The sequence below is a fragment of the Periplaneta americana genome, chromosome 11 (genome assembly GCF_040183065.1).
Source record: "Periplaneta americana isolate PAMFEO1 chromosome 11, P.americana_PAMFEO1_priV1, whole genome shotgun sequence".
NCBI classification, from domain to species: domain Eukaryota; kingdom Metazoa; phylum Arthropoda; class Insecta; order Blattodea; family Blattidae; genus Periplaneta; species Periplaneta americana.
The window spans coordinates 110267736-110283526 of record NC_091127.1 but is presented as its reverse complement, the minus strand read 5'-3'; the positions used below and the strand labels follow the sequence as shown (position 1 = coordinate 110283526).

General features: G+C 33.8%; 1 protein-coding gene across 5 annotated transcripts in view; it reads right to left on the bottom strand.

Annotated features, from left to right (window-relative positions):
* Positions 1–6238: 6238 nt before the first annotated feature.
* LOC138709235 (serine-rich adhesin for platelets-like) overlaps positions 6239–15791 on the bottom strand; it is a 305457-nt gene continuing 295904 nt past the window's right edge. For 2 of the 5 annotated variants that reach the window (XM_069839859.1, XM_069839860.1), the window contains 2 exons: positions 11104–11234; positions 6239–11017 (listed from right to left, as the gene is read on the bottom strand). In XM_069839859.1, coding sequence (XP_069695960.1) covers positions 10843–11017; positions 11104–11234 — 306 coding nt within the window. In that variant the 3' untranslated portion in view covers positions 6239–10842. Of the gene's footprint in view, positions 11018–11102; positions 11235–15791 lie in introns of those variants that run through there. The other 3 variants (XM_069839863.1, XM_069839861.1, XM_069839862.1) reach the window with 3 other exon arrangements.

Below are 15791 nucleotides of genomic sequence, written 5' to 3'. Positions count from 1 at the left end.
ACTGGTGTTGCTTAGACGATAGCCTTAAAGTGACCCCAAAGGTAAAAGTCTAATGGGGTGAGGTCGGGTGATCTGAGTGGCCAAGTCACTAGACCACCATGTCCAATCGAAACAAAAACAATATACTACTGTCTTGTCACTGTGTTTGTAAACGAACACTGGTACAATATCAAAACAACGCAATAATATGAGCAGATACGTATGAAAACAAAAGTCACGATTACTCCAATAAATAAGCATTTTCCGTCAAATTTTCATACAAGGAATTGTTATTTTTTATTCAGAAGCACGCTCACGCGTTTTCCAAAAAAAAAAAAAAAAAAAAAATACTATGACTCACTCTGTGTAGTGAAAATGCTGGAAAGTGATGAAATAGTATTGTTGATGATATACAGGGTGGCGCAGATAAAAGTAGTCTGTGTAAGTATAGAGTAAATACAGAAGCGAAGTGCTGAAGAGGACTCAACTTTAATAGAAGTTGTTGAAAGTGACTCCCTGTCAAACATAGCTGTGCACGTCTAATTATGTTCAGATGCAGTTGCACAGATACATTTTGCAAAGATTCTGTAGCGCACCACTTTTTAACAAAACCCCGTAATGCTCTCTTTACCGGTAGTCCTCTTTTCAAAAACTTGCCCTGAAAATTTCGCGGGTTTCCTTGATCGAACCTACGTTTCCACAATTTCCACTCTTTATTGTATCGAGTAAGTTATTTTGCAGAATGCGAACAGACACGTGTAATTCGGCTAAAGATTGATGAAATGCTGACAAGGAAGAATGCCAATAATCGATTATTGCATAAATTTTCCATTGTTGTAGCTGTTTATTCATTTTGTTATGATACGATATGATAAAATACGATAATGGAATTTCAAGCAATCAAAATATCGCATTCGCATTCAAACGGGAGACGGTCTACTTTTATCTGCGCCACCCAGTATACTGGAAATGTAACTGAGAGTTGTGGTTATTATTCATAGCAATAAATAATAAACACATCCAATTTGATTTTCAACAATGCATTCTTGTTTATACAAGCAGTTAAATTTAAGCAGTTTCATAGTACAATAACGTGATACTGGTATTACAATATAATAATTTATGCAGCTGCACACTTTCCTTTTACTCTCGCCGCGACTGCGACAATGCAACTTCCGATGTCCACAAGGTGTTCAAGAATAAATGTCCACAAGGTGTTCAAGAATAAACTTCAGATTTACCAACAAGGGGTATAACGCTTTTCACGGCACAAGACTTAGTTCACACGTCTCATCTTCTTCGTGGCTTTGTCTCTCCCTTTCTTCCTTTTTTTCCATTTTCATTTTATAGTGAATTTTGTTTTTAAAACACTTGGTAAATCTTTTCTGAAGGGGCGCGTATTAAGTGCCGTTTTTTAACAGTCGTCAGGGACGGTCTACAGTACCTGTATCAAAAAATGTCCATACAACATAGGGTCAAAACTTGATAGTTTTCCCAGAAAAAAAAATTCTTTCCTTATTTTATTCGCGTTATACTGCTTATATCGTTACTAAAATTACGAAAACAATTACATCATTAGATACATCTAGCAAAGAGTTAATATTAGTTTAAATAAATATTTGTGTGTTCTATTACGTTCTCGTGAAATTAAATAAAAATGCATGCTTAAATTTGTTAATATTCTGGCGTGAGAGACGTGACAACGTGTTCAGCAGGCAGTACTCTGCACAGACGTAAGTACGAATCAGCTGAGTACAAGCTCCCTGTCCATTAGCTCTACTGCTGAGCGAATGGCAGTTTAGTACAGAGAAGGCCTATTCAATAAACAACTTACAATGTCATTCACAGGTTAGGAATGTAATATGTTATTAATTTATGGAGAAAGTCGTCGTAATTCAAGTGCGGCAAGAAGGATGTACCGTCAACGTTTTCCGCAAAGAAGGTTACCTAATCGGCGAACTTTTGTAACAGTTTCTCAACGATTATTAGAAACTGGGAGTCTTGAACGTGTCCGCAACAACTGGACAACTGTAGAAGATGTGATGCTTGCCTTCAGAACGACGGTGGACACGCGGAAAATCTGATATAAATCGGTATGTACAATTTTCAAACGTAATTTAAAGAATTCGTATTGATACGAAAATAAACTGAACTTAGACAACCAATTATGAATGGTAAGGAGTGATTTTTCGTCAAGTGTCATGTCCTCAAAAATGGCAAACTGCAAACTTCAAGTTTCTTTAAAATGTTACAACTTTACGGAAGCGGGAGAGATTAAAATTTTGCAGTATATGAAAAAAACTTTCGTGTGATTTTGTGTAGTAAACGATTATTGTTTATTTTTTAGATGTACAATAAGAAATGGCGCAATATTGATAAATAAAATGAAAATTTACCATAATATATTAATTAGATCTAAAGTTTGTATTTGCTGCGCGTTTTATGTAAACAACAGCTGGCCTGGTCTGGCCCTGCATTAGAACAGAGCATCTGTTTTGTAGCGGTATGTCTGTTCCCGCTTCAAACGTTGCATATTGTAAACTTTGACTGACTTGACTTAAAAATCCTGTTGTTCCGAGGAGGAACATAGGGCAACAGTGAAGTTCTTCCAGCGTACTCTGTTGTCAGCCATCCATTTCACCTCTTTCCAGCTTTTCACACATCTCACTACTTCCTCCTCTATTGATCGTTTCCATCTTTTTCTAGGCCGTCCTCTCTCCCTTACTCCTTGTGGATTCCAGTCAATTGCAGTTTTCTCAGTAGCTTCATCTGGCTTTCTCAGCATGTGGCCTATCCAATTCCATTTTCTTTACTAAAGATTATTATTTTTGGTTGTGAAACTTGGACTCTCACTTTGAGAGAGGAACAGAGATTAAGGGTGTTTGAGAATAAGGTTCTTAGGAAAATATTTGGGCCTAAGAGGGATGAAGTTACAGGAGAATGGAGAAAGTTACACAACGCACAACTGCACGCATTGTATTCTTCACCTGACATAATTAGGAACATTAAATCCAGACGTTTGAAATGGGCAGGGCATGTAGCATGTATGGGCGAATCCAGAAATGCATATAGAGTGTTAGTTGGAAGACCGGAGGGAAAAAGACCTTTGGGGAGGCCGAGACGTAGATGGGAGGATAATATAAAAATGGATTTGAGGGAGGTGGGATATGATGGTAGGGACTGGTTTAATCTTGCTCAGGCTAGGGACCGATGGCGGGCTTATGTGAGGGCGGCAATGAACCTCCGGGTTCCTTAAAAGCCATTTGTAAGTAAGTAAAGATTATTATTATTATTTTTTTTTTTTGTTCTACAGAATATGTCTGATATGGTAACAATTAGTATTAGAGGAGAGAAATTCGCTCCGATGCTGGGGATCGAACCCAGGTCCTTGGTTCTACGTACCAAGTACTCTCACCATTCAGCTATGCCAAAGTCCAATCCACTCCAAATGCACATTACTGTGGAATCTTGGCCACTAAGTTACTCAACTGAGTGCGCTCCTTGTATAATGGCAGTTTACTTAATAAAATGTTAACATACATGCCCAACTTGGAGTCAGGCCTCAAAGGGAAAAACACTGAAGGAGGGGAGTTCGATCCGGTGCTGTGGATTGGACTTCGGCGTAGCTCAAAGGTGAGAGTGCTTGGGTACATAGAACCAAGGACCCGGATTGATCCCCGGCATCGGAGCGAATTTTTCTCCTCTAATACTAATTGTTTCCATTTTCTTTGTTTTATTTGGTAACTAAGGTAACATATTTGTGATTGGTTAGTTCTTCTCCACAGTTCTTCATTTGCTATTGTTTCCGGCCATCTTATATTTAGGATATGCCTCAGACATCTGTTGACGAATGTCTGTATCTTTTTATTTATTACATCCGTAATTTTCCATGTTTCACAACCATAGAGGAGGACTGATTTTACATTTGTGTTAAACAGTCTGAGCTTTGTCTTCAATAGATGTTATTATTCCGCCATATGGGATATAACTGTACAAATGCTCCATTTGCTAGCCAAATACGTCTTTTCACATCTTCTTCTGCTCCACCTGTTTTTGTAACCACACTTCCCAGGTATATTGTAAACTTTAATAATTCGTTAAATATTGCAATTAGAAAACAATTGTGAGGACAACTTTTCTTCCTTATGACATGAATATCATCAGTTAAAATAATGGCACTTATACCCTTTACACTCTATATATATATACAAAAGCATGACCATTCAGTGACAAATGACCAAGCATTGAAAACACTCCATGTCTTTTTTCAGTGCAAAAGGAGCTGATGCTGCCATCTAATGGCTTAGCATGAACAATATCATGTGTCTATTGCACGAAACGATAAAAGATCTGAGTTGTACGAAAAGCTGCTTTGTTGGTCGCCAGGGAAGAAAAATGCTTCATGTCCCATGTCAGTGGTGTTGAGATAATTCTCCTGCTTTGTCTTGAAATATCATTCACACAGCAGGAGTAGTAAACACAATAAGGTACAGGCTACGGTTTAAGCTTTCGGGCCCCTTCTCCTTAAAAAAAAAAAAAAAAAGAGAAATGTCAAGAAATCTCGTCAGACTCATCTTGTGTTACTATCTCCAATTCCAATGACAACAGAACAACTACACAGTTGATATACGATATGCATAGTATCACTAAATAACCGATAAGAACAAGAAGGATGATGATGATGTACTGCATCCCTTGGAGCTCATGCGTTTGTTGAGCAGCTTGCAAATTATTGAGTGAAAGGTCTTCTTGTCGTTCGATGAAATACCAGGCCTTTATCTTACCAGAACTGTTTGCCCCAAGTGTGCCAGTGATTACATTAGCAGTATAGCTAGGGTAACCATATGTACCATTTAGAACAGGACATTACCGTTATTTTCCTATGTCCTGGCTATCCCGTCATTTTAGTAAAAATATCACTTTTGTCCCGTTTTTTATAAAAACTTTTACTATTAAAATATGCTTATATATTTGTCAATCATAACCAAAAAATCAATATTGCTTTATCTGATGGATTGGTGCATATTTTTTTAATGAATGAAAAATGCCTACATTTTCAGGATTTTTGTAATGTACTAAGAGTTTATTCTTTCTCGCCCATAGAAAGAATATGTTATATTATGAAAATTATATAGTCAAAGAAGAAATTCTATTTAAGCGTTAAAACAATGAGAGCTATACGTATAGGCCTAATGCTTTTCACAAGACTTAGTTCACACGTCTCATCTTCTTTGTGGCTATAATATTTTTTCTGAGGGCATGTAATATTTAACTTACCATAACTAACAGTGACTGAGTCTTAACATTTCAACTAGGCAATGTTTCTGAAGTGCAAATAGCTCGTGTTGTTCTGAGCGGCAAAAAAGCTGCGGCCTCCTTGAAGTCAGTCGCATGAAAAGGGGTAAAATTGTAAGACAAAATTGTGACATGAAATGTGATGGATTTTATAACAAGGTACTGAAAGACTGAAATTTGTTACCAATACGTAAAGTAAGATCATCTGAAAAATACTCATGGTATGATCGTGGTGAAATGCAGCACCCTCTCTCTACAATGAGTTAAAGTTTTTGTTATGTGCTGCTAAGACTAACTGTTGTGAGTTCAACTTAAAATAATGAATCCTGCAATGTCTTTAATTGTAAAATATGAATGAAATGGAATTTTATCAATATTTGTATTTAATCCAGTTGGATTATTTGATCCTGTTTGAAGTAAAGGGTCTTCAATGAGAGTGTCACACTTTTAAAATGAAATAAATTATATAAACGAAAGAGGATTTTTATTTAATTACTATTATTTTGAAGCATATTTAATGCCATTACCGGTACATAATATGGAAGAGAACGGGAGTTAGATGGCCACTGCGGCTTTGTTGGGTTATGCGTATACGGCTCTTCCAATTTTTAATACCGGCCAAACATAAACTGGGCCCAAATTCACGAACGCACATATTGTTCCTTAGTTCATTAACTGTTTCTGGCTTGTTGGCATAAACCCGTTATTTAACATAACTCCATAAGACATAATCCAGCGGTGTTAAATCAGATGATCTCAGGTACCAGTTAACATCACCACCACACAAAATGATGAAGCCTCTGAACTTCTCCCTCAAAAGGTCGACTGTTTCGTGAGCAGTATGACACATGGCACCATCTTGCCGAAACGAGACATTTCTGAGATCCATACCTTCCAATTGAGACCAAAAATAATCCCTTATCATAGTCTGGTATCTTACACACCATACACTTCTCGTAATGTACAGAATGCTTGGCGAATGGATGACGTTTTTTTAATAATACATTTTAATGACTTCTACTCGTTGTGGAATGGTGTAACGTTCCATGATTATTTGTCAACAACTGTAACTGTTGTGTGAACTAGAATTTCATAAACACGGCAGCTGTTATATGTTAAAAGTAGGACACTCTTATTGGAAGGTCCTTCAGAAGCATTTCACAAGACAAAACATTAATTACTTTTTTTTAAGAACATAACTTATCGCTTTCCCGTCCTGTGTTTGTCTCAAGGAATTACGGTCAGCCTAAATATAGTGGTCTTCTGCATTATATTATGTTCCATCATTTGAAACTAATGTTGGCTTATCTTTGATATTTTTTATTGTATCAGCTTGTCTCGTAACATTCATAACATTGACTTAGTGAGGTTAATTTATTCTAGAGAAAGAAACATTAGAGTACAGTTGAACATTGTTTATTGTACAACATTTTTATTTACATGAGTGTTTGACCAAAAATACGTCGTGGTCTGGTCATTGCTCCACAGCTCGAATCCTATGTACAAGAGGCTATCATACACGCTTCATATAAAAATGAAAACAGAGAGGAACAGAGCTGAGAACAATGAGCCCCATAGTGATGCACATTGATAAATATATTTTACAGTATATACAAATTACGCCATATCTGATTATTTTGAGTGTCATAGAGCATTTGATAGCTTTCACCCTCTCCTATAAGTGATTTTATTGCAAAGCCCTCTCAAGATGTATACCGGTACCACAAATTGAACATTTTCGATTGTTTTGTTATTTTACCTGCCATACTTCTGTCTATATACAATATAAATTAACAACAAAGAAGTAATTTACATATAAATTTTCATCTAAAAATCGTCTTGTTTGTGAATCTTCAGTTCAGTGGTTTTGGATGAATAAGGAACATTAGACTCTTCTTCATATTTAGTTTTTAGTTTAGATTTAATACTTTCTTTGTTTGCTATTAACTTCAGGTATACTAATTTGACTGCAGAATGTAAAAATCGGTACCATATTAACAAGATATATGTAATATGACAGAACTGTATAAAAATGTATGCAGTATAAAATAATGACAAAACTTTAAAGCATCGTCTTTTCAATTTGCCTGACAGTTGATATTTATTGTAGTTCTCCATTTATGCATGACATTCAGCGAGACACTATTTGATTAAGAGTGTGTGCTGAGTTATATCTTTTTTAAAATATTTATTGTTGTAAAAATTCGTTAATGTATTTAGGCTATTATTTTGAGTGTTGGAATATTTGTCTATTATTTTGTATTTTAAAGACTCGCCTCATTTTTCATTCCAGAGCTGTTCTTGTATGATACATAATAGGCATTTTTAAATTTACTGTGGCAATCTTCAAGGAAGCAGTTTGTTTATTTATTCATTTTAATTTAGTGTAACTGGTAAACATGATCACACTACATTTTATTTTTCATTTGGATACCCTGTGACGATTTGTGAAATATATATATATATATTTTTTAATGTTATACAGAATTTTGGAATGGCCACCACCTCAAAAAATAAATGCACTGCTTGGATATGAGGGTGTGAAATTCAGCGAGTGAGAGGAGAATAGAAGAAAAACAATGGGTTGAAAGGGAAGAATGAGGGGAAAAAAGTATCAGGAGCCATGTGTCTTTGTACTGAAAATATTAGGCACCAAAAGTTGTGAATGCATTTTTGAACAGAAAATACCGGTACCGGTACCTAACTGTGGTGTTGAAAATTCACCTTCATGTCTGCATGGTTCGAGCTTGCAGCTATATTGAAATGTTAATAGAAAGAAAATTGTGCAGATGAAATTCATGTTTGTATTGAAATGTAATTTGTAATAGGTTTATAAGAATAGAAGGGCCGAGGACACAAAATAAGACATAAACTAAGTCAAATCCAGCTAGTTAGGCTACACGCAATTCTCTTCGAGGTTAAATGTGGTCGCGTCCAAATGTCATGCTCGAGTCCACTGTTTGGTGCATGTTGACCACTGTACCTTAACTTCATTCTAAAATGAATTTTTTGTATTATTTGGGTTTTGTCTATAATATAGAAATTTCAGTGGCGCTGTTGTTGCCATCCAGGAAGAGAGACTGTTCAAAGGATTGGAAAAGTAACAGATTCTCTGTAGCAGATAAATCTTTATAATTTAATAATCTCCTACACTGATAGAAGAGACATGAGAAAGGTCTGCCAATAGGTACTACTATGAATTGCAAGATTTATTTAGTGTACGGTATTCCAGCAACAAGCACACTTTGTGAACGTTGTTTTAACTAGTATGGATATGTTACTATGTTATTAAAAAAACTGTCACAGCCAACTAGATTAGTTCCAAACCAGTGAGGAGTTCTGATCATGTTTCAGGAAACATCTATTACAAAACAAAGCATGTTTCCATCTTTGAGAGTTTGTCTTTAACAAAGTTATTAGAACATTAACACTCTACCTTCTTTTTATGCCTTATATTAAAAATACTGTTATTTGATTTTTCTAAGATCATAATTAGAATTACCAGGTTTACAGAATGCCAATACAAAATGGGATTAGGTCGAACCTCGAAGTGTGATCTTCATTGCAAGAAAAATGCACACAATTTCAAAGACTCCCATATGCAAACCACCATATTATTGCCATAGTTTTGTACATATCTAAAAACTCACTGAATTAATAATAATTAGGAGTTTATTTTATTGTAATTTTATTACTTGGAATTTAGATTAAAAACAATTGAAATCGTTTTATGGTACGGTACTTAAATTATACAATAAAGTTACTGATTTCTAGTGAAAAGTATATATTTTTATAAACTTAGAGGACTCGAGTCTTTCCAAGGATAAGAGAATCTTGACCACTGAGCATAGCCGCCATCTTGCATGACTGTAATATATATCTTGAATATACTTGCATATGCTGAGAGTAACGAGACTACTAAACATATGTGGATACTCAAATGGGTTATTTATAGTGAAATATTTTAATAAATTCCGATTAAACTAAATATCAGTATCAGTATCTAGTGATGTAATGAAATGAAATTTAGTTGTAACAAATTAATTTTTAAAACTTGTTTAGTTTTGTTGTTTCAGTAGTGCACTGTCTTTTAAAACAATCAACTTCTTCAAAACCAGAATTATGCAATTTCCTATTTCAGAGTATTTTTGTGCCATTATTTGGTTAAACTTCTTTGGTAACTGAAATAAAGTTTCATTAATATGTGAAGTACATTATATCATTAATAGTGAGTAATATTTTATTTTTAAACGTCAGAATTCTTTATGTCACCTTAGTGTGATAGCGAACTCCAGAGTGAGACAATGACCAATAGGGTTGCACTCATATAGATATGGTACTTCAATTAGTCCAACAAATCTATTGAAAGGAGATGAGAAGACGCATAACTGTTACATTTTTCCCTTCGTAGTTTTCTCTTCCTAATCTTGAATCAGTTTCCTTCATTGAGATTATCATTTTTTGTTAATAATTTAATTCTAAACGGCAACAATGTAAAAAAAAAATGTAATGTACAAATCATGGGGAAAAAGGAAAACTGACGAAGGTTTACATTTAGAAAAAAAAATAGTTAATCGAAATAAATATATTACATGAATGAATGAATGATTGGGGAGTGCATCGTATTTAATATTGGTTTATATTGTTCTAATGAAAATGTTGCTTCTTAAGAGAGTAGCCAATTCTTTCGTGGAAATATTTTTGTCACAATTTTATGTAGGTAAGAAATACTGTATTTTAAAATTAAACATGAGTATGCATCTTTTTACTCTTGTTTTTTCTTCAGAAAAAAATATATTATATTTTTTGTTTGCATAATACGAGATGTGATCAAATGAAACCTGTTCGAGCCGATTTATGAATTTATTCATTAAGATACCGTACATAGAAAATATGATAAGATGTATATCAATATTCAAGGATGATGCAGGCAGTAGGTTTCGTTAGAAGAAATCTCTATAAGCAAGTGTTCACACATGTGTTCCATTGTGTGGGAATACAGTCAGCAGAGAAAGATCTTGGCTGCATTTCAGCACTGTGGTCTTCATCATCTTTGCAGAATATCTGTCCTATTAGAGCTTTTTTATGGTCCGAACAAATGAAAGTCCATGGTGACAAATCAGGGCTGATAGCGAAGAGTAATCTGCTGTTAAGATTTAAATCATTGTCCATTGGTCACCTATGGACGGATTTGGAATAACAGTCATATTAACAGGTGTCTGACATCTACACACTTCCTATATAGCTTACAGAACCAAACTGTTCTCGACTGCTCTACACAAGGCAGCTACCATGCCACTTACCGCTTGAACATATTTCAAGGACTTGAGATGGGGCAAAGGGATTTCATTTGATCATTCTTCGTAATTTATAATTATTCAATATAATATATTCGCTATTGATGATACATAGTTGCAGCCACTGAATTTCAAGGAAAAGCTGGATTTTTTATTGGTTATTATAAGCCATAAGTGCTAAACCAGGGAATTAGAATGTGCTCTAGATTCATTTGTTTCTCCAGTCGGAGGATGTAACTGTCTTGTAACATATTCACTGCTGTAACTCTCTTCAATGTTTTGCTGTGTGACTTCTCGTAAGATCTCTCTCACTCATTGTTGGTACCCTTGGTTTTTTCTCTGGAGTTATCGCAGATCCTTTAACAGCAAGGCCAGATCGGAGAACAACAGCACCATCCTCATTCTCTAGCAACTGTGAAACTGACTTCACTTCTTGCGAGATTTGCCTGCACACAGAACAGAATAGTTAGATAGCAAGTTATTATCAGATTTTTTAATTTTTAAAGTTTTATGCATATGCTTAGTATCTTACCCACTTGATTTCCTGATAATGACTTTACTCTCTATGATTTTGTGGACTTTGGGCCATATAAGGGAGAACTTCTTGCTCTTCCTTGTGTCTTCGTCAATAATCGAAGTCACTGGAACGCTTGTTTCAGGTCTCTGGAAAACAGATACACTGTCACTCAATTCTAAATGATTTGGCTTCAGAATACAACTCGCCTTTATAGTATACTAAGTAATGGAAAATCATATTATATGTAAGTACAGTTTAAATATAGACACTTAAAAATTATTTTGTCTAGAACTTCAGGGTTCCAAAGATTAAATATATACTGTAGCCTATATGGGCAATTCCACGAGAAAGTGGACATGAAAATGAAAATTTTAAATGCATGCAATCTGTATGTAAAATATACCAAATTCTAGATAAATGTATGTAGTTTCATGTTCACAAGTGGAATTAACAATTCCAATAATTTAACAGTGAAGAAAAACTTTTTCGAGACAACTGTGATGAACTGACAGCTGACAAACATTGAAATTAGTTTATATCAGAACTACATTTTGCTCTATACGCTCTTATTTGGGTGATGTCCTCAATTATTTGTCACGTTTTCATATTTTTCATGAAAAATTTCACTCAAGTCACTAGTAACCTGTTTTCTCATTGCATATACATATATGCATATTTTAAAAGGTATTCATTGCATATGAATTGACAAAGAATGTTTATTTTTGTTTTGTTTACATTCCTTAGACATTAACCACTTCCCTGATTAACCCGAGTTAACTCAGGTTGCTAACATATGTCAAAATTTATTAACTCGAGTTAACTCGTTTGAGTCCCATTGTCTATTTCATAGTGATTTTCTAAGTATGTAAGAAAATTAATGATGTACAGTGATTCTGCAATATTAAATGACCTCTTTACGAAAATAAAAAAATGACACTTTTTTTCACAAAACTGGTAAAATATATAGTAAGGGAAGAGGTTAAAGGGACCAGAAAAGAATAATTTTTTTTTTTTCACCGCACAACATATATCGGTATTTTATATTAATGACTTTTCAATAAGATGCTCTGTGAAAAGTATTTCCATTACCAAAAAATATGTTTTTTTCTCTTTATCATCTTAACAAGAAAAGTAAGAATAATGAACTGCAGGATTTTCTAATAATAATAATAATAATATTTATTTGTCAGAAACCAGTGTACAAGGCCTGGATATGACATATATGATGTTATGTTATGTTATGGGAGAAACGTGTAGGATTTTTATTAGAATTTTATTTTTATTTACTGTTAGGTTAATGGTGGTAACAGAATTACAATCAACAGTAACGGAATTACAGATCATAGTAACGGAATTATATCAGGCTTCTCAAAACTTGCCCACTATTCAAATCCACAGGGAAAACTTTACACCAAGGTTCTCAAATCTTTTTCCTTATTGAAATCCATAGATAACACATTGTTCTACTTGATTTCTATGTACTTTATTTTCCAAGTTGGTAGCATTTTTTAATATTTAAATTGGTTAGACTTTATTAATGTAGTTCATTGTATCTCATGGGATCACATATTATCTTGATAATATCTTGCAGATAGTTACAAGCAAATGTGTAATTTTTAGATCTTGTTTTGAGTGAAGACATTGCAATATAAGAATAACTTCAATTACAGCTAAGTTAACAAATTGCAAGCCTGAATAAAAATTTTCAATTTCATGCAAATATCTATTAATTTGAGAAAAATTCGTTCTGGCACCGGGAATCGAACCCGGGACCTCTCAGCTGTGCGCGCTGAGGACTCTTTCCATCTGAGCCATACCGGGACATGATCCATGCTGCCAGCCAAACTCCTCTCATTGTATTGTATTATCAATAGCCAACTACCTGCATTTAAGACATTCAAGCCATGTATGCAGGAGCGCATATTTAAATGACTTTAGGGCCATTTTCAACAACAGTTTATGAGTTACTGCTAACATTGATATATACATACTCTTATATGAGGTCTCGCCATCCTCATTGAATAATCAATGACTATAAGTAGCCATAAGTTACTGTAAATATCTGTTAAAATAGCACACATAATTTCTCATTTATATGTTTCAGTTCATGTATCATGTTGTTAATGGTATTTCCGTTTATAATTTATTTTTTGAACTACTGATCACGAGAAATACATTAGTCAAATCATTTACTGTGCACCCAAATAAGATTTGCATTCGTTTCAGAATTACAAAAGAGATTTTTTATAACCACAAAATGTAAAATACTCGACATTGTTTGCAGAAAATTATATTTTTCAAGAAGTTGTAAGTTATGTTATTAATTTTGTTATTTACGAAAATCTGTATTTAAGTATGATAGAAATATGAAGAGGTATTACTAGTTTATAATTATATTTTTAATTATATTACCTACTGGTACTTCTCAAGTAACCAGGTATGTTATGAAAACAGACCGATCCAGGAGACTGTGAAATAATGTTTTATTGTAGTGTGGACATTTTCCTATGCCGAACAAGGGGGCATTTACAGTTATTTATAGCTAATCCGTTAAGAAATAGTAACCCCGAATTTACGATTTGGTCTACAGAAAAATATTCAAAGAAAAATATTCTTTTTTCATTTTTCTGTATTTTCATAATAGCTAGAGTTCAAATTAACTCATGCACGGTATCTCTGGGCCCTAAAATTTTAGCAAATATCGTTGTCATCGATCGCCAGAAAAAGAAGGCCTTGATTCTAGATCCTACCATCAGGATTGAGCAAAATGTCTGAAGTAGACTAGAGAAAAAACCTATATATGAACCAGGTTTATCATATTTTAATGAGAAATACAGTATCAATCCAGAGAGCTGGTGTATGAGAGGATTACTATTTGATAGCCGAGGAGGTTTATTTGAGTATGAAGCAAATTAGCATCCCTCACAGAATATTAAAACAAATAATTCTCACTATTATTAAGGATTCATTGTGTATTTTACTTAGTCATATTTACCATGTCTAAATTGTTATAAGAAGTCGTACATTTTTATACCATTTTATTCATATTAAGTCTTGTTAAATATGTAGCACGTATGGGTGAATCAAGAAATGCATACAGAGTGTTAGTTGGGAGGCCAGAGGGGAAAAAGACATTTGGGGAGGCAGATACATAGATAGGAATATAATATTAAAATGGATTTGAGGGAGGTGGGACACGATGGTACAGACTGGATTAATCTTGCTTAGGATAGGGACCGATGGCGGGCTTATGTGAGGGCGGCAATGAACCTCTGGGTTCCTTAAAAGCTATGAGTAAGTAAGAAGTCTTTTAAATTGTATGCTTTCTTTTTCTTGTGTGCTTTTAGATTATTGTGTTAAATCAACTATATTCAAACGTCCAGCATTCAGGGTTCTTGTGGCCACTTGCATTTTGCAGGCTAATGTTTGTTCTTTTGAATAATATATACGTATGTAATATATAAATAATAATTTTTCTGACGAAAACCTCTTGTAGAGACACTGTGTCATTGTCTATGTCATTTACTTTATCACCTGTCCTTTCGTAAGAAATAAAATTAAAAAAAAAATTATTAGGGCCGATTTTGTATAATTTATTTTAATTACAGATATATTAATTTTTCACTAAAATAATTATATTTTATTCAACTTACAACTTAGTTTATTTTAACACATGAAAGTGGTTATATTAACTACATTCGTAAGTTGTATTTTATATCTTAATAAACTCAATAAACTGAGTTGGAGACGATGAATATCAACAAAATTCATCTAAATCATTGCATACAGATTGCATGACAAAACTACCGGTACCAGGTATATTTTCGGCATCAGGGAAAATCTTGAAACTGTTTTTTTTTTTTGTAGCATCACAATGGTTTCTCTTTATACTCATATTTTTTTTATATATCGAGAAAATAAAAATGCGGGAAAATACATTAGTATTTTTTTGGCTTAATAAATTTACTTTAAATCTTTTAAGTATTTAAAAACTACGTATTCCATACAAGATTAAATAAGGGAGCAAAGCAAATGAGAGGCAAATACAGTCCCAAGTTATTTGATAAAAACTTACATAGAAAAGGTGACGAAAATGAGTGAAATTAAAATTTGTGCAACTCCAGAAGATTGCTTGAGAATGGCCAGTTTTAGAAAGAATATTTGATATGTATGTATGTAATAACAATAATTAGTCTTGTGTTTTGTTACCTAAAGCCTTCAAGCAACCCGCAACAGTGTAGATATGTATGGAGTATAGATCGGCGGCATCCAATGCTGCTTAAGTTCAGGTATGGTGTTCAGTGAACATGCGAAAACAAAACAAAGCTAGACGCTTGGAAATGAGTGCTCCAATAGGAGAATTTGGTAGCGAGCACGTCATTAGGAAAGAAGAAAATGTATTTGATCAGAATGAAGGAAAAATTGTTCATCTGAAACACTTAACATTTTTAGAGTCATTGATTGTAATTTGTAGAGATTCGTGAAGCATGTACTCTTAATGAGTTTTATTTTAAGTTTATGCTGAAATTTATATTTTTTTCATTTGTTAATTCCAAACTTAAATTAGATCTAAAGTATCTAGATGTGTTTCACTTATTGTAAAAATCAGGAGTAGGCAAATTTCGGACACCAGGTAGCGATGGCGATTAAAAATTGTATGTAGTGCCTGAATTGTTCATTGAGTTCGAAATTTTTTAAAACTT